Raw genomic sequence first — 26,646 nt, 5'->3', positions numbered from 1 at the left:
CTTCCTTTTACGACCCTTCAGCTCAATGGTTAGCTCCTCCTACAAACTTTCCCAAGTCAAAATAAACAAGGGAAGAGGAAGTCTCCCTCGTACAGAAGCCCCCCTCCCCCGATGCATGTGGGCGCTTAGGGAGAGGCTGCCTGCCCATGGTATGTCTTCCTGTCCTGTGTGGAAATCTGGCTGCTGGTGTGTTCTGGAATAGTTAGTGCTTGGTGGCTGCCATGCATGCTTGAGGACAGTACTTGTGTCGTTTGTTCTCTGGCATGCTGGGTTAGGGAGGAGGGCAGGCCTGGGTTGGTCCCCAGACATGGCTGCTGGACCAGAGCTTATGTTGGTTCCTTAGACAAGATTTGCACCCCAAAGTGCATGAAATGAAAGCTTGTCTTGGAGGCTGAAATGCTGCTTTGGCTTTTTTTTCTTGCAGGCACATATAACGTTTCCACCCCAGAAACAACCAGTTCATCCGTGGAAAATTCCTCCAGTGCTTACTCGCTGCTCAACTAGGACCAGACAAAGCCAAATCTGCAGGACCACTCAGAAACAGGGCAGACTTGTGCTGAGAAAAAGGGACCCATTCCCATCTATGGGTTAAGTGTTCTCTCTGCAGACTGCTGGAAGCCGATGCTGAAGAGACTTGGTGACTCGGTAACGAGGATGCTCTCTTCTGTACAGACAAACTAAAAGCAATTGCCATGTTTATTTTGTGCCTCCATCCCTTGTGTAATGCCAAATATGTATAGTATTTAAAAGAAATCCCCCAAGGCCCGACTTTTCTATATGTACTGTAAAATAGAATTTTGAAGAGAGTTTTTCTTCCTCCCTTCCCCAGAGTGCCCCTCCCCACCACTGGCTACAAAAATAAGTATTGACTGAAGCCCTAAGTAAGAAGCTAGTACTCAGGAGTTCAGTGAATTCAAGGAAGAAAGAAAGGGTTGGAGGAAGGAAGGAAGGAAGGAAAGAAGGAAGGAAGGAAGGGAGGGAGAATAAGGTAGAAAGCATTAGGGAGCAAATTTGAGGTTCCCACATCAAGATCTAATATGATCACTCAGGTATCACTGAGACAGCACTGAGGATGGAAATGTATGGCTTAAAAATGGACAATGGAATAAAGTCACAGGGGACAAGCATTGCTAATACTTCCCAGTAAAAGTTTAGACTCCAAGACAGAGGAGAAATAAAAAGGGAATCAGGCCATGGGGATGCTTCTGGCAGGATAATAATATTTGCAAGCAATGTACCCAAGGAGACACATAGCCTCGTGACAAGGACATGCATATGAACCTCTGCGTGTCAGGGCCTGGGCAAAGCAGGATGAGCACGCAGAGGAAATGTGCCAGCAACACTGTCAGAGCCAAGTAAGGATTCATCTCTCAGGCCTGTCAGAAAAGCACTGTGTGTTAGTTTGTTGGGTTAGTTTGTTGGACAGTTTGAAAGCAACGCTTGTATATGTCTATATTATACCCAGTTATTGACAAGATTGACATATTGCACTGAACTCAGACTCCACATCTGTCTTTATGTAACAGCTTTAACCAGGTACTTTCTGTGCATTATAGAATAGATTCTAATGGTTGCATAGCGTGTACAGTTTTATTATTGTTGTTGTGATATCACCATGATAGTGGAGATGATGGCCCTTGGTGTGCTGTACAGCTTGCTGTGTGCTGTCTGTTCCTGATCTTATAACTTCCCAGGCCAATATACATTCAGAGTGTCTATGGTCTGACCTGTGTTCATTACAGCCACTTGGAAGGCGTCTGGAGAAAAAGTACACACTAGGCTCTTCTGTGCTCCCAGGAACACTTTGCTTTGATAAGCAAATGGCAGGGTTCCTCCTAAGGCTTAGGTTGCTCTTGAATTTATACCTACGTGGGTTTTATATGTGTGTCTCTCAAAAATACACACATTTACTAAAACTCCATCCATGTGAGAGCTCGCCACGTTCAGTAACCAAGAGCAGTCATACGGTTCATATCAAAGAGTGTGGTATTAAAGATGGTGTTTCTTCATTCATTTCGCATTGCTATAGGTAGATACAGTGTCGAAAGCAACTTAAGGGAGATAAGGTTTGTTTGGGCTCATACTTCAAAATGCAGTCCACTGCCGTGGGGAAAGCATGGCCGAGGAGCATGTGTCAGCCCAGTGTCAGCTCAGCAGTCTGGAAGTAAGTAACAGGAAGTGGGAAGGGCTATGAACACTCACAGCCCGCCCCCTCCCTGTAGCCAGGCTCCACCTCCTAAAGGTTCCATCATCTTCCCAAACAGCACCCACAACCTGGTCAGGGACAGGGCAGGGATTCAAATACAGGAGCCTACAGGGCACATTTCTCATTCAACAACAAACAGCAGGCTCTCCAGGGTGGATCAGGGTGGATGGGCAGTGTTGGGTTTTGAGGAATCAAAACCACTGAGTGCCCTTCATTGGGAAGACAGGAGAGAGGAGTCTGAACTCTAGCCATCACTCACTGACCTAGAGTCTGAAAGTTTGTCTTTAATATTTTTTAGCACTTTATAATCTCTTCCTTTTAGCTCTAAGCATTGCTGTTCTTCATAGAGGAAGAGGCAGGTGGGAAGACAAGGTCCCTTCCACGGCTTTTCATTCCCACATAAGTCCCAACTTAGTGCTGTTATTTAAAGTCCTTACAGGGAACCAACATTGGCACGCAAATGTGGATGAGTTCTCTAGGGAGTCTCCAACATAGGACAAGAGTTCAGTAGAGAGAGAACAGCAGAGTCTAAGATGAGGCATCCCTTGGACCAGAGAAGGAGTGATGGAGACTGGTTCAGCTCCCTGACTTATGTTAAGGAGCACTGAGCCAGGACTGTTGCACAGCATGGCAGGACAGCCTGGACATCGGGGAAGCTGGGGATGTGTTACTCAAGAATGCCAAGGCCCAAGGAGCACTGAACTTTGGTTCACTTCACTTTTGCCCCTTGGGAGCCATTGGGCTTGACCCTGTGAAGAGAATCTCCATCAGGGCATAATAGCAGGAACTTGCAGCTGAATTCCATAGGATGTGGATCTGGCCCTCTGCCTGCTTTCATTCACAGGGACACGTTCCCCCATCCCCAGCACGCATGCCCACAAACTCTAATGCACACACAAATTCATACACAGACCCCACAAACTGACAGAGGCATACTGAACACACACATATACATACCCAGGCTCCTATGAACACACGTGGACACCCAAAATTCACAGGCATACATGTACAGATGTTTTCGTGTGAACTGCCACATCTCTGTCCCAACTGAATGGCTCATTATTTAAAATTCCTAAAGGAAGTTTGTTAGTTTGTAAATGCAAGATTCAGCAGGGGGCCATTCTTCTTGGGACAGACATGTACATATTCATGCCAACATTAACACACATAGAGACCCTGGGCCTTTTAAGGCACAGCTTTGGATTCCAGAAAAGGCAGCTGGAGATATGGCTCAGTGGTTAAGAACGTGTATTGATCTTACAGAGGAATCCCAAGGTTCGGTTCCAAGCACCCATGTTGGGCAGCTCATCACCACCTGTTACTCCAGCTGAGGGCCATCTGTTACCCTCCTCTTGACTTTGAGGGTACTCACACACACATATCCCCCTCCCTGGCACACCCATTTACACATAATTAAAGTTTTAAAAATAAATTCCAGAAAAATCTATGTGACAAAGCATGGGAAGGAGTACTTAGTGGTTTTCTGCTCACAATTCCACACTGACCTTTACTAAAAGTAAACATTGAATCCAAAATTGTAAAAGATGCAAGCACACAGGTCTGTGCATTGCGTGAAAGCCAGAGCCTGCACCCAGTTCAGCAGCAGCAAGGCATTCACTGTGCCAGAGGAGTGTTCAGTTACTAAGGTGTCAAGTGAACCCCGTTCACTTTGCTAAGAGAGTGCTTCCTGCTGCCCGCATTCTCCACATCTTTTATTGTGTAAAGTAAATTCCACGGGCTCCAACTTTCTTTCCTTAATGGACTTTCCATCAAGGCTCTTTCTTGCAAGAAGATCTATGCTAATGTTTTGGAGGTTGTGAAGTTGGAGGACTCAGAACCGCACAATCAATACACAACAATACTCTCAGGGACTACTCTAAGCATCACACATCATCTCCCAGAGTGTAGGTCACTAAGGGAAGAAATGAAGAAATGCAATGGGAAGCCAGAGGCTTTCATGATTTGTGCAGAGTCCTCCAGAAAGGTCTTTGTCAGAAGAAAATGTACATGGAGATAAGAAAGAATACAGCAGCCAGTCAGTGTGGAGGAAGACATAGGAGAGTTAATCCAGGTGAGTGGAACAGCAAGTCTCAGCCAGTTAGGAAGACAGAAGAAAATTACCTGAGCTATTTATGGAGGGATTAAGTGTTTTATCTGTGGATGTAGAGGTGTCGTGACATGGGGCACTTGCACCCCAAAGAGAAAGCCAGTGACCCAGCCCAATAGAAGCCTTGTTCCTTGAGCGTCCACAAGGGGGGAAGCTTGGAGCAGACATCTATTTCTTGCTTATTTTTAAAGACAACAGAAACAGCATTTCTATTGCAATCAGCTGCGGTGGATGTCTTGAAGTTTAACTCTGAGTTTAAATCACACCCTATTAATAAGTCAGTGTATAGTGATGCTTTCCTTCCTGAAAATAAAATAGCTAATGATTTCCCGAACTCTCCTTGTATACATTGTCCATTTGTCCGTCATATGCTGCTGCTGCTGTTTCAGGTTTCCTCATATCAGGCAGAACCCAATTCCACTCCCCAAACACCCAGTGAGGCCTTCCATTCTCCAGATGTGAGGGATGCCAGAGACTCACAGCAGATCTCAGGCGGGGCAGGAAGTTTTGTCACATTTTCCATACTCCCAGGAGCGTTGTGATGGCCAGTGCTGTTTTGGGACTTTAAACAGGGTCCTTGAGCAATAAACAAACAAACAAACAAACAAACAAACACAGGGTTCTTGAAGCAAAGCCATCAGAACCTCAATATCCAGGAAACAAATCAACTCATGCCTGTTCCAACAGATGTAATTCAGTTGGCTGAAGTTAGATCCTTCATGCCTTATAAATACCCTATAGCACATTCTAGAAGCTCTAGAGCAGCAAGGCTCCCACTCCCTGTGCCTCTGGAGTGGGCAAAGGCCACAAGAAAAGGGCAAATGAGCCCAAAGTCTGAAGTCCACTCCTAGCAAACACCTATTTATTTCCAAAGACCATTGCAGGTATTGCAGTGGCCACAAAGGGGCGCAGTTGTAAGGTTCTTTCCTCATAGCCAAAATCCTGTTTACAGAACCAATGGCAAGCTAAAAACACAAGCAACAGTCCACCCCTTCCAGACAGACTGCTGGAAGGGGTTTGAGGAAGCCAAAATTTCATTGACTCCCATTGTCATCCCTGATAAACTGAGAAGGAAGAGTGTCCAAGACAGGTCCGCCTTCACAGATGGAGCCAGGCAGTAGCTACAGGAACCTGTTCTCATCCCAGAGCCAAGTGAAGTACACTAGCAACCAGTACAGAATAAACATAAACACCCCAGGAATCTAGTGGGGTGAGGCGGGGGGCGCTTATTCTCAGCAGGTAAGGCAACAGGAACCGGTTGGACAAGGCCTGTAGAGATTGCTGTGACCCCCACTTCCGACAGCATCGGACAACAGAGTCCAAGAATGTCTTCATGCTTGGCCATTTGGGAGCGGTTTTGATGAGTGCGGTTTTCTGTTCCCACCCTGCCAATCAGCACCCGCATCCTGCTCTCCCCCCCCCCCCTTGTGGAAAGAAGTGTTTGATTTTGATTAACTGAAGAAAATGGTTACATCCTTCTCCTGTTTTTTCTGGAACCGTGAGTGTTTTCCCATGCCCCGGGAGCTGTTTCACAGCTGTCTGAATCAGTGTCCTCTCGGGCATCTCCAGCTGGGCTAATGAGTGACAGCTGGCATCAATTGCCTGGTCTCCAGCTCATTCAGTTTGCGTCTCCTGCAGCTTGATTGCCACCTGGTGGACAATAGAGGAAGTTCCTCCTTTGTGGCTCTCAGAGCAGCAGGGTGGAGGCTCAGGTCAGTCCCAGAAGGACAGCCCACAGGACGGAAGGCTGAGGCTGCAGACATGCGGAATGAAGGAATCATTCCCACTTCCTTCCACCGTGACATTATGAAGTTGTCAGGGATGAGTCAGGAAACACACAGAAGTGTGGACACACACAGTTCAACTGTACATAGGGAATTTGCAGGTGACTCTTACTTCCTCCTTCATTAACGAAAGCTAATTTATGTAATTGCCCCGGAAGTGATGACCCACCCTGCCCTACCCACGCTGCCACTCCCCTGCCTTTCCAAACAGGGTTCTGGAAGGTATTTAAGGAGGCAGAATGGAAGCCTCCCAACAAACTTTCTCCATGAGTGAGGCTGCACAATTGATTTGAATTCTCCTTTCCCTTTTTCGAACCTTCTATTGAAGTTGTATTCAGCCACCAGGAAGAATAATTTATGTCATTTAGGGAGAAACAGGTGGAAGTAGAGATGGTTGTGTTATGAAAGGTAAGCTTGACCCAGGACAAGACAAACATCTAGATTTAACAGCAACACACACACACACACACACACACACACACACACGCGCGCGCGCGCACAGAATGGAGACTGTTTGGGGAGAGGAAAAGAGAAGCATGGAGCAGAAGTGGGTAGAAGGAAGAAGAGGATTATGGGGTGAATATGGTCAAAGTGAATGGTTAGCCGGACTAAATGTCATTATTGGGACTGGACGATGGCTCAGCAGTTAAAGTTGTGGGTTGTGGGATAATGTTCTTGTCACTGGTATGGGTTTAATAAAATGCTGATTGGCAGTAGCCAGGCAGGAAGTTTAGGTGGGGCTACCAGACTAGGAGAATTCTGGGAAGAAGAAAGGCAGACAGTGAGTCACCAACAAGATGTAGAAGAAGCAACATGAGAATGCCTCACTGAGAAAAGGTACCAAGCCATGTGGCTAAGCACAGATAAGAAGCATGGGTTAATTCAAGTTGTAAGAGCTTGCTAGTGATAAGCCTGAGCCATCAGCCAGTTTATAATCAATACAAGCCTCTGTGTGTTTATTTGCGACTGAATGGCTGTAGGACCAGGCAGGACAGGAACTTCTGTCTACAAGTACATACTGCTCTTCCAGAGGACTTGGGTTCAGTTCACAGTATCATTTTCAAGCAGCTGGCTCACAACCACCTGTAACAGCAGCTCCAAGGGACACAATGCCCTCTTCTGGCCTCTGTGGGTACCTGCGCCCATATGCACATACACATATATGTGTACTTTTAAAAATACCTTAAAATGTCACTATGAAACTTACCACCTTGTACAATGAATAATTATTTTTAAATTATCCAGTTGAATTTTCTTAGCTTGGACAGAGTTCCAATTTCCAGTCCACACTGACTCTTCAGCTGTCTTTAGCCCAGCCAGGAGCTGGAGCCACATCTGGCCTCTGGGCACACATTGCCAAAGCATGAGCCAAGAAAAAAAGAAGCAAACAGGGCCAGCTGTTGAGAAGGTTGGCACTCGGAGCAGAGGGACAAACTGAACTGGCTTTATATAATGAGAGAGATAGCTACGCTGTGTCTGGGGTGGGGTTTACCATATGTCTTGAGATGTTGCCCCCCCCCACAGATCTCTCATACATTTCCTGTTTGTTGGGCAATTCTTCACCAGATAGCAAAATCTCAGTGAGAGGCAAAGTGTAATGTACAAGTCCCTCTAGGAGAGGCACAGGGAACCCTACATGGAAGTGGTTGCTAGGTCTACTGCTGTATTAAATGACATTTATTGATCCTGTACTATGTATCTTTTATGTTTGCAGCCTTGTTTAAATCCTCTAGCAATCCAAAACTGAGTTATTGTTGCAAGCAACCTGACTATGTTGTTCAAAGGATTGTGGAAGAGTGTCCTTAGGATTGTGGGCATGTTTGGGTTTTTACGGTGAAGTGGCATCAAGTACTCGAAGCTTCGTGGTTGTTCTGTGGGAATGTGGGAAACAGTGCTGACAGAAATGCAGATGTCGGAGGCCTGGTTTGGGAACAACTTCACTTCAGGGCCTACCTAGGCCGGTCTTATGTCAACCTGAAGCAAACAGTAGTCGTCTTGGAAGATGAATTCTTGAGTTGAGAAAATCTTCCAAAAGATCTGGTGGAGGACAAGCATGAAGGGCATTTTCTTAATTAGTGGGAGGGCCCAGTCCATTGAGAGTGGTGCCTGGGTACAATAAGAAAGCAGGCTGAACAAAGGAGGCAGAGAGCAAGCCAGCAAGCATCATCCCTCCATGTACTCTGCATCAGTTCCTGCCTCCAGATTTCTGCCCCAACTTAGCTCAGCAAGGGAGTGTGACCTGAGAGTTCTAAATGAAATCAATTTATTCTTCTCCTCTCCAGGTCATTTATGGTTAATGGTGTTTTATCACAGCAATAGAAACCCTAAGATGGGGCCATTTGTAAGGCATATTTGAATTAAAACAAAACAAACAAACAAACACTGAGGTTTCCAGTGCTGTGGCTGAATAGTGAGCTATGACTAACAAGAGTCCGGGGCCACTGAAGGGAACCGTTGCTTTACTGAGACAATTGACACTGCTCAGCTGGGTCCAAGAGACCAGGGGCTGTTGAGAATGACACCATTTGTGGCAAAACCTTCTCAGAGTATTTCCTTGGGGTCAACACAGCGCTGTAGTCCAGAGGAGTCCAGGACGTGTTATCTCATGCTGTCAATAAACTTGTTAATAGGCAAGAGCTTCCCAGGTTGCGCTGATTTGGGTAGAATGAAGACTGCAAGATTAAAGATGTCAGAGAGAGCAGCTGGGACAGGGTTATTTTTTTAACCACCAGTAAAAGTGCAGCTTTATTTGCGGTGGAAACCCCAAGACTGGAGGAGATCAGTGTGAGGCTGATGGCACCATGCATCAGGGTTGGTGTACCTGAAAAGAGGGAAAGGGGCCTTAGATAAAGGTGCAGCCTCAGCTTCAGGGCAGATCCCAGCATATTGAAGATACCAAGCCTGGGAGGACCACCAAGGACAGCGCCAGCTGATGAGTGGAGCCGACCCGAGTCCTCGAGACAAACTGTGTGTTTCAGACGGCAGAGATGGAGAGACGGAGCTGCCTGAGTCCACTGGAACCCAGAAGATCATGAGTCCCAGATGTTGTGTATTGAACTACAGGGTTTGACTTACACTGATTGATTTTTATTGTAATTGTGCCCTGTTTCTTCCTTCTTGGAATAAACATATTTAACTAGTTTCTGGTTTTACAGGAGCCCATAGTTGAGAGACTTCAGCTTTTCAAAGAGACGTTAGATTTTATTTATTTTTGGCGGTTTTCTTTTTTCTTTGTTGGAAGGGGTGGTTTTCAAGACAGAGTCTGTCTGTGTAGCTCTAGCTGTACTAGAACTGGCTCTGTAAACCAGGCTAGCCTCAAACCCTAGGATCTGTCTCAGTCTCCCATGAAATTAAAGGTGTGCCCCACCCCTCCTGGCTGAGACATTAGATTGATTTTTTTTTTTAAACAGAACTTAGACTCCTTTAAAGTGTTGAAATCTTTCAAGACTGGGGACTTTAGAAAATGACACCGTAGAGTTAATATGAGTTCCTGTGGATAAACAACAAAGCAAACAGTTTGATTATGCTATGCCTGTGTGTCAGTTCTACAAGGGCTCTATTGTGCTGCTTAGTTTTTGTCATCTTGCTACAAGCTGGGGTCATCTGGGAAAGGGGAACCCCGATTAAGAAAACCCTTCCACTGGATTTGCCTGTTGGCAAGTGTATGGGGCATTTTCTGTCTACTGTGGGCAGTGTCACGCCCGTGGTCCTAGGATGTATAAGAAAGGTAGTTGTTCATGATCCTGGTGTGGGATCCTGTATGCAGCATCCCTGTAAGGTCTCTGCTTCACTTCCTGCCTCCAAGTGCATGCCTTGACTTCCCAGAGTGATGGGCTGTGATGAGGACACATAAGCCAAATGGACCCTTATTCCACAACCTGCTTTGGTCTGGTCTTTATCACAGCAATAGAAATAGAACCAGAACGTAAGTGAGTATTCTTATTTTCTTTAGTTTTCAGATTTAGAAAACAAAAACACATATTTCATCCAATCTCATCAGTGTTTTCCACAGTTGGGCAAATAGTACTCACCATGGGATAAACATGATACATCTTTTAAAAAAATTATTATTTGTGTCTGTGTGTATGTGCAAGTGCATACAGCTGCCCTCTGAGGCTGGAAGGCAGCTACTGTTGGGTCCCCTGGAGCTGGAGTTCCAGACAGTGTGAGCATCTCAGCTGCTATAAAGCTAACTCCAATTTTCTGCAGTCACAACAATCGCTCTTAACCCCTGATCCATCTCTCCAGCCCCATGATGTATTAGTTTTTAAAAATTCATTTTGCCTAGAGATTTTGGAAGAACACTCGGAGAGCACTGAAGATGACAACAGCTGGTTTAGGTATATTTGTGTGTTTTCTGAAATATAGGTGACTAATCACACCCACACACACAAATAAAACAATGCCCAGAATGCAGAGAAACAAGCAAAAAAAAAAAAAAAAAACCTCCAGATACAGAGACACAGATTAGCTTGGTTTTACAGCATCTTCGCAAATGCCTGTCTTCTTAAACTTTTCTGAAACACATAGAGAGTGGCAGCCTGTCCTTCAGTGTCCTGTGGTGTCTCTGCTACACCTATTCTCTGTAGTCTGCCCCCAGTTTACTCCAGTGCAGGCACTGGACTTAGTGTCTCTGGGACTCTATCAAGTCATAGGGAAGACAGTGTAATCCGACAGAAAGGCGGGGCTCATACACAAAGGGGTTAGGCTACAGTTTGCTTATCAATGGGCCAAAGGCAGTGTTCTGCCAGGATGCACCATGACTCGGGTTCATGCCCTAGAGGAGGCTGAGGGTACCCAGGGTGCTCCTAGAGGAGACAGTCACTTGATTCTTGTTAGTTATTGGCAGCAGATCTTTATCAATAGTCTATAAAGAGCCAGGTGAATTCCAGTATGGATGGGAGGGGGTCATAAAGTCCCACACCTAACTGAGGAGCTATTGGGAAATTGATGGCTGCTGTGGGAGGGTGGGGGTCAGTTTTCTTCAGAGCTGTGCCTCTGATAGGCCTGTCCACCCTTCCGTGGACAGTTCCACACCCATGCACATACTGACAGCATTAAGTGGAATCTGTGGAGGGTGGCAAGTTGAGGGGTGGGTTTGATGGAAACATACTATATGCATGTATGCCATTCTCAATCAATTTCAAAACGTAATCACAATAGGCTAGAGCAGGTGAAATGTATTTAAACCTCAAAAACAATAGCAACAGTCTAAGAAATAAGATGGCAAGCATGGTGGTACACGCCTGTGGTCCAAGCACTTGAGAAGCTGAGGTAGGAGGGTCACTGTAAGAAATAGGGACTACAGGGCACCATGAGTTCAAGGGTGGGGTATTACAGGTGTGATGGATTTTTTCTGATTACTGCACAATCCTTGAGATGCTGAGGTTGAGAAGCAGGATGGAATCACTGACTAATTAAACCCAAGAACAGCTCGAGTGATTTCTTACCAAAAATATACAGCTAGCTGGCTGGTTGGTCCAAGCCTACATCCAGGATGCCTGACTTGCTGACTGCCTTCTATTCACTAGAACGACAATATTTCTTTTTGCTTGTTTGTTTGTTTATCTATTTATTTTTGAGACAAAGTTTCTCTGTGTATTCCTAGCTGTCCTCAAACTCACTCTGGAAATCATGCTGGCTTCGAAAACTTGGAGATCCACTTGCCTCTGCTGCTGGGATTAAAGGCACGTGTCACCACTGCCCGAACGTATATATAAAGGTGTGTGGAGGAGGCCAGCAGCATCAGCATCACCTGGCAGTCTGTTAGAAATACAAATCACCAGGCCACTGGAGACCTACCAACCTAGAAACTCTGGGGAGGGGCTTGCCGAGGTGTCAGCTGCTCCTGCTGTGCATGTTCCCAGGCATGCTTCTCTACCTCCAGTCAGTCAGGGAGTGCCTATCACAAGTCCTTTTGTGACATGATGTAAGCTAGTCTCCCGTCTCTGCCAGGGACTCTTCTTCACCCTCACATGTGTTTCCAGTGCATGCTAACTCCATGGAGAGGCGATGAAACCTGAGTCTGGTCACCTAAATCCTGGGTCACTAGGGTAGCCGGGGCCCTTCTATCGTTAAACATCAAGAGCCAACACTTTGCTGGCTGGGGAGGGAAATCAACACTTTTCACTAGGTCCCATCTTGGAACTTCCCTGTGCCAGCCTCATCTCACAAGCTTGAAAATACAGTTAGACAAACGGTCTTTAAAGTTCTACCTGATGCCTTTGGTCTGTTAACACAATACAATAATGTAACACAGTCATGCATGGATACCATAGAAAATGTACCATCCATCATTACCATTAGGTAGAGTCTCGTGTAACCCTGCTTAGAACTTGTATCTGAGGATGACCTTGAACTCCTGATCCTCCTGCCTCCACCTCTTGAATGGTGGCTCAAAGCTGTACAGTGCTAGGGAGCAACCCTGGGCTTCCTGCTTACTAGACAAAACTTCTACAATCTCAGATACAAATCTAGCCAAAAAAAATGCACTTTACAATTTTAGACTCTGAATTTTGGGCACACACACACACACACACACACACACACACACACACACACACACACTGGAGACATAGAGTACACACACTCTATCTGTATTGGATTTATTAAGCCTTTCCCTTAAAACCAGAGCAAAAGGAAAGCACACGCCTTGGAAACCCAGCCTACCAGTGGGATCTTTGAAATCATTTCATAGAATACTAAATGAGCAATAAAATCACTGTCTGGTAAAATCATTTGCTTCTAACATAGCTGCACATAGATTTAACCATGTGTTTAAAAATCTAAAATGGAAACAAAATACCACAGCTATTCACTCATTCATTTAATACTTTTACTGAGCACCAACAACACTCCTGCCAAGTGTGTTTCTAGCACTGGGGCCTAGCGTGCAATGTGGAGCGCCATGTGTTACGAGTAGGTTTTCTGCCAGCCTGGTCTCACCACCACGCCAGCCCCAAATAACACACAGAGACTCTGTATTAGATATAATGCTGTTGGCCAGGTACTAGTTTTTTATCGGCTAGCGCTGTCTTAATTATTAACCTATTTCTAGTCATCTAAGTGTTTCCACGTGGTCTTATCTTACTGGAGAGAGAGGCTGGCATTGTGATCTCCCTGTCTTCCATCTTGGAACCCTTCCCTCCTACTTCCTCTCTCTCCTAGTCTCCTAGTCCTGCCTATCTTGATTTCCTATTGGCCAACAGTGCTTTATTCATTAACCAATACAAGAAACATATTTACAGAATGACATCTCCCATCGTCTCAGGGGCCAACATGGTGGCTGATGATAACGGATCTCTACCTGACTAGAGCTTGTGATCCAAGGGAAGAGGGCCAAGTGTGATCCAAGGGAAGAGGGCCAAGTGTGATCCAAGGGAAGAGGGCCAAGTGTAATTCAAAGGAAGAGGGTCAAGTGTGATCCAAGGGAAGAGGGCCAAGTGTGATCCAAGGGAAGAGGGCCAAGTGTGATCCAAGGGGAGAGGGTTCAGTGTTATCTAAGGGGGAAGGGTCAAATAAGAAAAGGTATATAATTAAATGTGATGGATGGACATAAGGATTCACCAGGAATTCATAGAAGGCTAACAGAGCTATGCGGGGACAAAAGTGTTAAGAGCCACACACGAGGCTAGCAGCTTTGGTTTTGGAAGCCCTTTCAAACACGATTGATAAACATGATCCCAAAGTACGCTGAGTACAGGAAGGAAGTCTGGGTGGAGGAGGCCCTTCTGCAGTCTGGTGGACATCAGCAGGGATCTGCTCACTTCATCAGCTTCTGGTAAGTGTTGGTAAATGTGACAAAGGTCAAGAAGATCAAGCCAGTGATGCCGCCAATGATCAGGCCCAAGACACTGCCATGTACTTGCATGGCCTGACAGCGCTCTCCCGTGTAGAAAAAGGCATGCCCAGAGACACACCTGTGGAACAGGACACAGAGGGTGGAGTCTATGACCTCAAGTGCTCTCTAGCCACAGGATCCACCAATAACAGCAAAATAACAGTAGCAAATAATCACAGACCACCGCCAGCCCATCCACAGGTTCCATACATAACAATTCATTTAACCACACGGTAGCTTTCAATAGAGGTATAATCCAGCCATTCTCCTTGCCATTATTTAAGATGAGGAAGGAGAAATGACTCTACGTGGTTGGTGTTTCCCACCTGAAGCTGAAAAACAGGTCCTGTGCCAGTTCAGGTTCTTAACCCAAAGTAGGGGCACAGTAGCTAGACTTGGAGGCTGTTTTCTTTTTGAAATGTCATTTAGCGTCCCAGTTATTAGGGGACGGGCTCCATAGCTTCCACAGTGGCAAACCCCACCGTTGTCCCAAGACTCTAAGCTGTAGAGAAGTCAGTGGGACAGGCTGGGGTGTTCTTTACTTATCCCTGGAGTTCTTTCACTTTCTTAGTCCATGGGTGAGTGTTGAGATAACCTCAGATCAGCCTGGAATTCACTGGGTAGCTCCTGCTGGTTTCAAACCCATGACCCTCCTTCGCCACCTTCTCAAGCACCAGGATTACAAAAGTAAGCCACAACACCTGGTGGGTTTATTTTTTGGGGAGAGGGGTTCATCTCTAGCTTGAGAATCTGCTTTTTAAAAATTAATAATAGCCATCAGACATCTTTCTTCTGACCCAGTGCCACCAGCTTGAGTTACCTTTAGCAAGCTCCCCTCCCCCCCCCCCCCCCCGCAAAGCCCCAGCTTCAGGGCTGTGGAAAGGAGTACTTCGGTGCCTGTGTGGCAACTCCTGGGACAAACAAGACTAGTAGGAGGCATCTGAGGGCCTCAGGCAGAGGTGCAGGCCTAAGTCTTTGATCTGCTGTGAGCGAGTCAACATGTCCTGATGTGTCTCCAGGAGCACTGGACATAACAAGAGCCCCTGGTATCTAAAGCATAAGCTCAGTCTAATTGTGAAAAAAAAATCTAGAATCAATACGATTAAGGACAATGTTAAAGAGTAATAGAGTCACTCTTCAAAGATGTCTAAGGGATGAAAGGCAAGGATTGCTCCAAGTTGAAGGAGACCAAGGAGACATGGAACTCAATGCATTGTGGGGTCCTGAAATAGAAAGGGGGCATTGAGTCTGCTCTATAGAGTTCTACTGATGCCCTTGTCTTGCCTTTGCTAGTTGAAATATGATCTTGTGAGATGTTAACATGACAGGAAAACAATTTAAGGGCACAGGGAAATCTGGAGTGTTTTATGCAGTGTATCTACAAACCTGAAATTATTTCCAAGTCAAAAGAAAAGAAACAGCAGAAACATGCCCGTTGGGGCTAGCATGAAAGCGTGGCTCCTGCATCTATCTGTTTGCATCCTGCCAACTGCAGGGGATGTTTCTCTCCCTGTACACATTTGCTAATGACATATTCTTTACGTTTTCATGCAAGCATTAGAAACATGACTATCTTACACAACAAACTACAGCCAGGCATTTGTATATGCAGGTCCCAGCTCTAGCACTGATTATCTGGATAATTTGGGACAAATTACCCTTGGTGCATTCATCTCCCTGTCTCAAGGGCAGAAAAGAGAATTCAGATCATGCCGTATAAGGCTGAGAAGGACATATGATTTCCAGCAGGCAGAAATATGATGACAATCACATGTTCCCATTACGGTTATTGGAAATATAGTAATAGAATAGAACTGATGAATTCCAAAACTATTACTGCTACTACTAACAAATAGCAAATAAGACATCTGCTGTCCATGAAGATTTAAGTTAGATCTTCACTCTTTAGGCTAGAACCTGTAGGTCATTTGTTAGCCCTAGTGTGATAAAGAGTCCTCGAGGCAAACAGTATACATTGTATTATGTAGTCACTGTCATGTTCTTTTATGGTGTGTGTGTGTGTGTGTGTGTGTGTGTGTGTGTGTTGCATTCATGTGCATGTTGCCAGAGATAGACACTGGTCATCTTCTTTGGTCATTCTTCACCTTCCTTTTTGAGACAGGGTCTCTCACCGAACCGGAAGCTGGCTGATTTAGCTAGGTTGTCAGGCCAATGAGCTCCACAGACACTCCTGTTCCCACCTTCCCAGCACTGGGGTTAACAAAAGTGTGTCATTATGCACTGTTTTGAGGGGGGATATGAGGGACCCAAACTTGAGTCCTCAGGTTGTGAAGTAAGCACTTACCAACACCTCCTCAACCCCATCACTGTGAGTTTTGAGCAGCAAATCTGACTCAGATATGTTACCTCATCCACTGCTCTCCACCCTTGGCCTTGGAGCCTACCTGCAGCTGGCCATGCCCTTCACGTTCACACAGATGCCGTCATTCTGGCAAGGGTTTGGGTCACAGGGGTCTCTGAAGTACTGTGGCCAGTTGTGGTCCTCCAAGGGGCCAGTATTCTTCACTGACCGCCTCTGTCGGCTGGGTTGTCCCTGGTCTAGGCTGCTCGGCAGGGCTTCCTCCCACATGGCTCTTCTGGAGCTTTCTCCCAAGACAGGAGGCTCCTGGGCTTGGAGAAGGAGACCTTGGGAGGTCACACTTTGGGCAGGAACTGGAACTTCAGTCTGATTCAGGTGGGTGAGATCTTCAGGAAACGGGCCGTGGAAGTGAGAGGATCCAAGATTAATAACTGACTGTGATGGCCACCCACTTCTAGAAGCTCCCTGAGCCTCATCTATCTTCCACAAATATCATATATTACATCACAAATACCCTACATCACAAATACCATATATTACGTAGAAAAGTGGCTTTGTAAAATGATTCTGTTACACATTGTTTGAGTTTGCATAATCAAACCGAGGGTACATAGACTGAGGCTGACTTGAAGTCAACACACTGTCATAGCTGATAAACTATCACAAAGACAGCACTTCAAAAGGATGAAATTTTGGTTTCTCCCAGAGACAGTTAAAGATTATAGTTTCTAGTACAAAGAAATTAAGGTTGTTTGAAAAGCTAGCTACACTTGCCCTGGGTTGCTTGTCATATGATAGATACATGTGTCACTATATCACAAGGTATATTCTACATGACTACGGATAATTTTCATGTGTCAATCAAATGACATATTCAAAGCATCATACAAAAATTCAAATCCTTGACCAAACGAGTAAAATGTGGCTATTATAACACAGCCTTTTTCTTTAAAAAACAAAGACAAAATAACTTACCCCTACAAAAAAAATTCTTACCTCCCTGACTTGGTTTAAAATCCAGGTAAAGCAATAGGCCATGAAGAGCTGAGAATTATTGACCAAGCAAGTCTAACAAAGTACCTTCAAAGTCTACAAAGATGATGAGGGTGTCGTCCTTGAGGAAATGTCTTCTCTTCAGCATCTGGTGGGTGATGGCCTGGTCCCAACCCCAGTCAATGCTTCTATAACAGTCACAGTCCTTGTCGTAGACCCCTACCTGGGATGGCCTGTCCCAGATGACAGAGTCATTTATAGCTGCAGAGTGGTGAGGGACAGTCTCGTTAGCCTCCCCTCTAATTTGTCTTTAACGAACACGACAGGCTTTGCTAAAACACAGATGCACACATTCCACACACACAGGCAAGGGTTTTGTTTCATATTGACCCTATGGTTATAATTTGGAACTGAGAGGTGAGAGGGACAGAGAACAACAGCCCTACTTGTTTGCATTCTACCAAGTGACTTCCTCATCAGGGACACAGGGAGACATTGAGGCTTATGTCTCATTTGGGGGAAAAAAAAAACAGCCCATTTTTTTGTTGATCTAAGTTTATCTCACAGACATACTGTTGACAGTCTCAGACTTAACACATCAATACTATAGGAAGCTTTACAAAGACGTCTGCATCTGCCTTCTCAGTTAGACTGAGCTCGGGTGGGTGGGGGCCATTTGAGTTCCTGGGACTCAGTCTCCAGTGCTGGGTCACAAAACAAGCTTTGCACAGATGACTGAGAGAAAACTTAGGACAGACAAGGGACACTGGCATGAAAAACCTTAACAGGACTGCAGAGGTGACTCAGTCTGCCATCCGATGGAAAAGCTCCGTCTGACCCCCCCCCCAGAAGTCACATTAAAACAACAGTGACAACAAAACCCCCAAGCATAATGGCATATTCTTGCAATCCCAGTGCTGGGACAATGGTGGAAGGCACATCCCTGAGGCCTCTGCCTAGCCACTCGAGTGTACTCGACTAGTTCCAGACTACTACACCCTTTGTCAAAGGAATGTGGATGGAGGACTGGAGGGCTGGAGAGATGCTCAGCAGTTGGGAGTGTGAACTGCTCTTGCAGAAGACTACCTTCAGTTCCCAGTATAAATTCACCAGGCAGTTCACAACCTTTTGTAACTCTACTTTGCGGGGATCTGATGCCTCTAGCCCCTGCTGGCCTCTGGGCTTGAATGTCTATAAGGCATCTGCACACGTAGGCTTTATAATAATAACAAGAAGAAATGTTTTGGCAAAGGTGAATGGTGCCTGAAGAGTAACACTTAAGACTGTCCTCTGGCCTCCCCACATACATGGATACTCTCTCTCTCTCTCTCTCTCTCTCTCTCTCTCTCTCTCTCTCTCTCTCTCTGCCTCTCTCTCCTGTTACACACAAACACACAAGCAAAACAACCTATAAGTGCACACTCATATCACTATGCTTCTCCTATACACAAGGGAAAACTGAGGAATGCTTTTTTTTTTTTTTTTACACAGATGCTCACCATCCCAGGAACAAAGGGACAGTTCCTATTTTGCTCAGTTTACCTACCTGGAGATGTTTGGTACTTGGAAGTAGTGAACATCATGCTTAAGGACATCCTTTTCCTGACATCAGGGTCCTGGTCAAGTATGGTCATTATGGCCTGCCTATTTTCTACTGGCCACTCCAGAATCCCATCATTCTTCCCACTGTACAAGTGGAAAGCGAGTCCCAGATACCCAGGGTCACTGTCGATTCTACCATTGGGGTACAACGTCAACCCCAAGCCGTAGCCTTCAGAACTGTAGAACCTAGGGCTCAGAAGCGTATCCCCTTTCACCGTGTTCGCAAAAACCTGGGAGATATTCCTTATGGTCCAAACCCCTTTGGGGCAGGGGGTCTCTGTCAGAGTGATGTCATCCAGAGAAATGCCACCACCTGAGTTATCAGGGTCACCTTTGGTGCCCTGGAAAAAATAGCGAAATTTCTTCTCTTCTGTGAGTGTCACATGGGCAATTTTCCAGTTGTGGTCAGAATCTCCTGAGGACAAAGGGTTATGACAGTCAATGTCAACCAACAATTAATGAGCCTGGCATACCAATTCCCTCACCCACTCTCCACGGTGGCGGCTAACATAGGCATCACCGTAGGCACATTGAGCAGCTTTGCCAAGTCACTTGTTTTAAAAAGACACACTGTGATATTTAAAGGCAGCATCTGCAGGGGGGAGGAGGGGTAGGGGGAGGTGGGGGAGGTGGGGAGGTGGGGGGGGTGTCACTGCAGCATTTTACACAAATGTCATTGTGCCCATTCTTATCCCCCTACTTTCCCACTCCCCTCCCCAACCCCAGGCTTTATGAAGCCCAGGTAAGGTAGGGACAGAGTAACTCAGAATGCCCAAAACACGTGCAAAGAAAGTTAGCTAGAAATGAAGTCAGGAGGAGACCCTGGGGATGTCCTATTTCCTCTGCTGCATCTTCAAGCCAGAGCTAAACTCTTCCCAGAATGAAGAGCATCAATATCTCTCTTTGTTCTCATGTCTTCCTAGGTGGAACTGGTAACCTGCTCAAACACACTGAGAAGGCAGAGAACACACATGGACCTCATTAGTAACATGAGAATCTATGTAGCTGTCTTCTCTTGCATAAGGACACACGGACAGGAAATATAATATATATATATATATATATATATATATATATATTGTGTGTGTGTCTGTCTGTCTGTGTGCTCATACTCACATATGTATGTAAACACTTGGTAACTGAGCTTGTACAGAATTCTTATAAACCAATGTCTTACATATTGATAGACATATTTTTAATATAAGCAGCTGAGCTAAAATAGACATTCCACTGAAGTTATAAGCTGCTCCAACATAATCATAACTAGCTTGTGTTCAATATCTCATGAACTCCAAGTCATAGTCAATTCATTTTTTAGAAAAGTTTCATGCTGATTTCAAAATCCATTTATACATCATTTTTAAGGACCTTACAAAGATGTCCTATGGGAAGTCACATCAGTTTAAGGAACTAAATTCTACTTGGGATGGTTTCACGCTTCCAGGTTTACATTTTCAGAGTGAGCTAGAAATGGTTAACAATCAGTCCATCAGTATCATTATATTCACAACACATTTTCATTTTTAAATATTCTTTACTTTTAAAGAGAATCTTTAAAATGCTATATGGATCTGGCTAATCTCCATGTACAATGCTTTTATGTGCTAGTTCTTTACAATAGAGTTTTGATTATTAAAGGAAAAAGTAAAAGGTGTCTCAGTGACATATTTCCACCATACTAGCTTTGATTAATTACAGTCAGGCCACAGCAAACCATGACCCTCCTCTATCACAAAAACAAACAAACAAAACATTTGCAGAGTTCTCAGCCAGCTGATGATGGAGTGGGTAGAAGTGTTCCCAAAGACATCTCAGGAAATTTTCTCCCTTTAAGAGCAGAAGTCTGGCCGGGCGTTGATGACAAACACTAATCTCAGTGCTCGGGAGGCAGCAGCAGGCAGATCTCTGTGAGTTTGAGGCCAGCCTGGTCTACAGAGCTAGTTCCAGGACAGGCTCCAAAGCAATACAGAGAAACCTTATCTCAAAAAAAAAAAAAAGTAGCAGTCTGTTTAATATAAGGCAAACAATACCTACTTTCATTTTGAGGGCTTCTTTATTAGGTGGGGAAAGGGAAAGCTTAGCTCCCTTACTTGTTCTGACTCACTGACACAACAACAAGCCCAGAAATATTTAGCTTTAAAGAGCTGTCTCTGGTGACCCTCACGTCCTACTGCCTACCTTAGAAAGATTTTCCCTTTGACTCCTAGTAACACAGAGAACAACACTTAGCATGCAAATAGCCCCAGTGGAGTCTATATATTAAATGGCTTATGTTCCTGCTGAAGTAACTGGAACCTACTTGTGAAGTCTTATGAAGGAGACTTCAAAGCACTTCAGTGTCTTAATAATGATGTCATTTTGCTTTACTGAAACAGAATCAAAACCAGTTATGGCCAATTGTTTAGTGTCTCTTTGCTTTTGCATCTCTGCCTCTGAATAGTCTGCTTTCTTAGATTTGAGTATTCATATGGCGTCTTCTAGAAGTAACTTAGAGCATCATCTAAGCCCTTAATTTCCATGTGCTTAAGGCATTCTGGTAAAATATGCCAGAGATTATGGTAGATTTTCAGAAGAGTGATGGGGGATGTCTTTCTGGATATATGTTTCTCTTATTGGTTGATGAATAAAGACTGATGAATAAATACTTCCTGCTAGACAGGCAGGAAGTATAGGCAAGGCTATGAGATGAGGAGAATTCTGGGGAGGGGGCAGAGAAAGGCCACCAGGGAGAGATGCCATGTAGAGACTGAGAAGATAGAATGGGCCAGGTATTCTCTGGTGAGATAAGGCCATGTAGAAATACATAGATTAGTAGTTATGGGTTAATAATTAAGACAGAGCTAGCCAGTAAGAAGCCCTAGCCATCGGCCAACAGTTTATAAATTAATAGAAGTCTTTGTGTGTTTATTTGGGGGCTGATCAGCTGTGGGACCAGGCTGGACAGAAACTCCAACTACAGCAGAGTATGAGGGAGAAGGAGGAAGGCAAAAAAAAAAAAAAAAAAGTAGAGGAAGGATGGAAGGAGAAGAAAAGGATGGAAAGATTCCAGGAGAGAGAAGTTGGAGAAAGAGGATCACAGCCCTAAAGAGAGGGAAATAAGAATCTGCGAAATGATAGGCTGATGGATGTTGATTTGGGGAGAAATCACTTACACCAGAAACAGATGATCACCTCGGGTTCCCATCCCAAGGATGCCTCCGGATGCTCTCTGTCTCCGACCAGGAAGTAAGAGAGCTATCTGGGGTCGGGACCCCAGACCTACTCCCCCACAGGTCATGCCCACACCTGTCCCCACACCCCAATGGGCATGGTCAGTGCAACAGGTGCGGGCAGGGTGGATATCTCACTACAAAGCCCCAGGTTTCTACAAGCCAGTCCTTCTGTGATGGCTCTAGATACCTTGAAAGGTCTGTATCTGGACCAGCTTGCTAACGTTGCCTGTGCCATCATCCTTTCTCACCGAGACAATGAGTGTGTCTGCAGGGCTTCCTGTCATCTTATAAAAAAACTGCAGGCACTGTTGCTTCCTCTTGGGGTAAAGGATCCGAGACTCCAGAAGGGCCACCTCTCCTGTCACCCCCGAGCTGGTATTGAAGTGCATGAAGTAGCCAGCACCTGTAGAGAGAGAAGCCAACATCTCATCTCTGACTTCTGTGAGTTTTGCGATGCAGTACCATCATCTACCCAGACAGAGTGAATTAGGAAACAATAGCCATTATCTAGGCATTCAAAGCTAGAACTTCTCTGAGGGATAGAAATGGAAACAGCCTCTCTCAATAGATATAGTTACTAGCTAGCTAACACCAACACATTTCTCTATTTTATTTATATTTACTTTTGGAGAGATTCTCTGTGTAGCCCAGGCTGCTTTTGAACCCATGACCTTCCTGTCTTTAGCCTCTAGAATGCTAAAATTACAGAGGATCCCAACTTGCACATTTCCTTTATTTTCCTTTTTTCCCCCAGGTTTGTAAAATGCAAATGTCTGGCTTACACAGGCATCAATCAAAATTTGTGAGATGAATTCTATTTTCCTTGCCAACTTCCTAGTTTAAATTATAGATTTGTTACAAATAAAAGAGTTGATCTCCTCAAATTTGTAAGAAACAATTCAGGTTTATGGTTTGGGTTTCAAATGTCCATAGCAATGAGTGTTGAAACTGTTGTTTCGAACCACACAGATTAGGTCTATTATCACTGGTAAAGAATCGTCTCTACTGTTCCATGGAATGGTTCATTCCAGACATACTAGGTGCTAATTGAGGGTTTTCCCTGAATATAAAGGAAAACTTTGGAGTAACATTGAAGAAGAAAGTTGAGCTCATGTTAGTTTTAGAGTTGAGAAACAAAACTCAAATAACTCATGTAAAGGACCTGAAAAGTCTGAATCCACACCCCAGCTAGCCTGAATGGACATTGTTCCCTATTGGTGAGTTTCAGTGGGAGGTGAGTTCTGTGCCTGGGTCCAGTTAAAACACTAGAGCTTTCCTTATATATTCTTTTTAGGGTGTGGTTCCTTCCTAACGGGAATCTAGAACATTCTCCCAGAAGGTTCTTCTTCTGCAGTAATCTCTTTATCCATCTGGAAGTTGAATATTAGCCTAGTAATGAACCCATGGGGGTGAACAAACCAGAGGTTACAATGACAGCTTATAACCTCAGGATTGATCACCCTGTAGATGCTGTGTGACAGACACTTTCATCCTTGGCCAGGGTCAGAGGGAAAGTACAATAGTTTATGATCTCTGGCATTCTTCTTGGTGGCCTGGCAATTAGCTGATTCCTCTGCAAGGAAATATAATCAACTCTCAGGCTGACATGGGCTAAGGGACTGTACAACAGTCTAGCCTTTAAAGGGCTTCTATAGCCCACTTGGTTTCAGAGAGGCTTGACGTGACTTCCATGAAAGGCACATGATAAACAGACGCTACAACAACAACAACAAAAAAAAAAAAAAAAAAAAAAAAAACTTTAAACAGGATAGAGATGTAGTTCTAGAGACTGAACCCAAGTTCAGTCCTCAACACCAAATATATCGTTTGTGATGATGTACCCCATTATCCAAGCTCTTGGAAAGTGGAACAGGCAGATCAGATGTTCAAGGTCACTGTGCCCTGAGTAGCAAGCTTGTATTATCCTGGGCCACAGGAGACTCTGTCTCATAAATAAACAAATAGACAAAGAAATAAGTGAGTAAAATTTAAAGAGCCTCACTAGAGAAAGGGAAAGTTGGAAAGTGAGAGAAGTAAGCTACAGGTCTCCAGCTAGAGGCTTTGGAAGCCTCTCTTCTTCCATCCCTCTGAGACGTTTGAGTATTTTTTGGTATTTTGTGAGCCTTCTAAATCCCAAGATGTTTCAAGAAAAGCAGCACACAATAACAATTTCCTATCATCCCCCATAAGTCAGTGATGGAGCTGCAATTCAAACTGAAATCTGTCTGTCCTTATGGATTTTCAGTAAACAAAGCAAATACATGAATTAGTTGACCTTCTGCTGCCAGTACACCAAGTATCACACAAATCCCTAAGGACTCAAGGTGAGTGAGGCCAGTATAAACTGAGAAGCATTGTTAAGATTAATAATTTAGATAGTTCCTACACAAAGTTAAAGTATCTCATAGGCATTTTAATGGTGGTTCAACATAATAATAGTAGTATCTATGAATCAAAATGAATTTTACCTGTTTCTGCCCTTTATGAGACTACTACAAACTGTACACATTACCTACAATTAGCATGGTATTTCCATTGGTGGGTACTGACTTGGAAATACTACACTCCATTATAAAGACCTGTTATTAACCACGTATTCCCTAAATAGTTTTGATGTGGTTATCATACATCTTTCCTTTTCATTTTTATTTTAAAATAGGTTCCTTGGCAATTTCACACATGTATACAATAAATTTTGATAATATGCATCCTCTACTACCCTATACCTACTCCTGGGAAACTTCTTCCCATACATTCTCCTCCTATTTTCAAGTCATTTATTTTGTGTCACCTACTGAGTCTAATTAAGGTTGCCTGCCCGCAGGGGTGGGGACTAACTACAACGTTCTCTTGCATCTGCACAGCCTGGATACTTTTAATTGATTAAGATATGAGAAATAGTCTTTGTCCTAGTTGAGATTTTCAGGTTTGATAATTAACACAATAACCCAGAGGCAAAATGTATCACCTCGGGGTGATGACTTTTTACTATCACCAACCTTTGCACTGTCCCACCAAGGTGTGATCAACTTTTCCAGGCTGACTGCTGTCCTCATGGATCCAATCATCATCGTCTCTGGTCCCCTGGATCATTCCACAGATGTTTGTCTTCTCAAAGGCACAGTGGTCCAACAGGGTGTGGGTTGAAGCTACATATGATATTGTTGACACACAGTTACAAATGTAAGGTATCTCATTCCAAATAGTTAATGCCTTAAGCCACTACAATGCCACTGTTTAAATAAAACAAAATCACGGAGAGTGTCTTGTGTTTTCCTGAAGTTTTCCCAAATGCAGTTCTTACTGTCACTGGTTTTCTCTTAGAACATAGAAACAGAACCATGTATCTCAGAGAGCCAGAATAAAGACCTGCAATCATTCCTTTCTAGGCAGGCCAACATGAATTCAAGGCCAAGGATGAGGCAGCTAGCTCAATGGACTCTGTATTCACTAGTCCCCTGTACATTTTTTAACACAATTGGAAAATGCCTCCATCTCAAAGCTTTAGAGAACTTTAAGAATAACCCAAGGAAAGAGCTCTGCAAGGCACAACACATTTGCAATTTCAGTTGCCTATCTTGACCTTTACATAATTATTCACCCTTTGAAAGGAAGCCATAGGAACTAGACACTAAGAGCTCCTTGTATTTGGCCAATACTGTTACCTTATAAGCCATGGCATACGACACAAGCATCGTATGGGATGTCTTTTTCTAAAAAGAGAGTGCTTAAGATTATGTAATCTGGCTGCTATGCAGAGCATTCAAGAAAAGTAATGGAGGCTGAGGGCAAGCTGCTTTAGCCAGTCCTCAGTCACAGAGGTACTCACTGCAATTGTACATTCGATTTAGTCTCTCTAAATCAATGGCACTTAAATCCAGGCGCTGTCCAATGATGTTGTTAAACTCAGGGATCTTGGCAGTGATGGTTGGAATGTTTTCATTCTTGTTAAATGAAAATGGTGCATAGTGCATCAGGGACTCATAATCATAGGGTGTGTTAAGGTCTGTGATGTTGGTGTCATCATAAGTGTTGAAGTTGTGTTCATAGTCTGTTGGAGAGAGAATCATTAGGTACCACTCAGCCATGCTGTCTTCTCCAAATTTTCCTCTGTGTCCAGATACTCAGAAATCTCAAAATGGAAACACTGCATCTTTAGTTAACATACATTTATATATGTATCTTACATTTAGAATATATAAAATAATATACATTGTTGACTATTAGTATTAATCCATTGGTGTCATAATACAGTGTTTTGTAAAACAGTATGTATAAGATTGTTGGAACAACCATAAAATGTCCATGTTCTATTAATATATGTACTTATATATTATATATTATTATGTATTGCAAGTACTTCATGCAATTGTATGAGAGTGTATATATGTGCGTGGCCTTTAGAAAGTAAAATAGCAAATACAAGGCGAGAAAGAAAGAAAACAAAAGAAAAGAAAAAGTTTGAGTTAAGGAAAATATTCAGGATTTTGTTTAAGATATATCTCCCTAAGAACCAGTACACCCATCACCAGGTCTATCCATTTTTCTACCTGACCAGCATTTTTGTGTGTTAGGAATAAGA

General features: G+C 44.1%; 2 protein-coding genes across 5 annotated transcripts in view; one reads left to right on the top strand and one right to left on the bottom strand.

Annotated features, from left to right (window-relative positions):
- The window catches only part of Adgrf5 (adhesion G protein-coupled receptor F5), a 92,834-nt gene extending 88,187 nt beyond the window's left edge, over positions 1 to 4,647 (top strand). For 3 of the 4 annotated variants that reach the window (XM_051204585.1, XM_051204587.1, XM_051204583.1), the window contains one exon: positions 425 to 4,647. In XM_051204585.1, coding sequence (XP_051060542.1) covers positions 425 to 504 — 80 coding nt within the window. In that variant the 3' untranslated portion in view covers positions 505 to 4,647. The remainder of the gene's footprint in view (positions 1 to 424) is intronic. The other variant, XM_051204586.1, reaches the window with a different exon arrangement.
- A 9,123-nt stretch (positions 4,648 to 13,770) lies between these two features.
- The window catches only part of Mep1a (meprin A subunit alpha), a 31,058-nt gene continuing 18,182 nt past the window's right edge, over positions 13,771 to 26,646 (bottom strand). The window contains exons 8-14 of the mRNA XM_051204286.1: positions 25,894 to 26,115; positions 25,064 to 25,213; positions 22,252 to 22,467; positions 18,797 to 19,267; positions 17,338 to 17,511; positions 16,343 to 16,643; positions 13,771 to 14,016 (exon numbers count right to left, since the gene is read on the bottom strand). Of these exons, the coding sequence (XP_051060243.1) occupies positions 13,860 to 14,016; positions 16,343 to 16,643; positions 17,338 to 17,511; positions 18,797 to 19,267; positions 22,252 to 22,467; positions 25,064 to 25,213; positions 25,894 to 26,115 (1,691 nt within the window). The 3' untranslated portion in view covers positions 13,771 to 13,859. The remainder of the gene's footprint in view (positions 14,017 to 16,342; positions 16,644 to 17,337; positions 17,512 to 18,796; positions 19,268 to 22,251; positions 22,468 to 25,063; positions 25,214 to 25,893; positions 26,116 to 26,646) is intronic.

This window comes from Phodopus roborovskii, unplaced genomic scaffold (assembly GCF_943737965.1).
Source record: "Phodopus roborovskii unplaced genomic scaffold, PHOROB, whole genome shotgun sequence".
Classification (NCBI taxonomy): Eukaryota; Metazoa; Chordata; class Mammalia; order Rodentia; family Cricetidae; genus Phodopus; species Phodopus roborovskii.
This window is presented reverse-complemented; position numbering and strand designations above follow the sequence as displayed.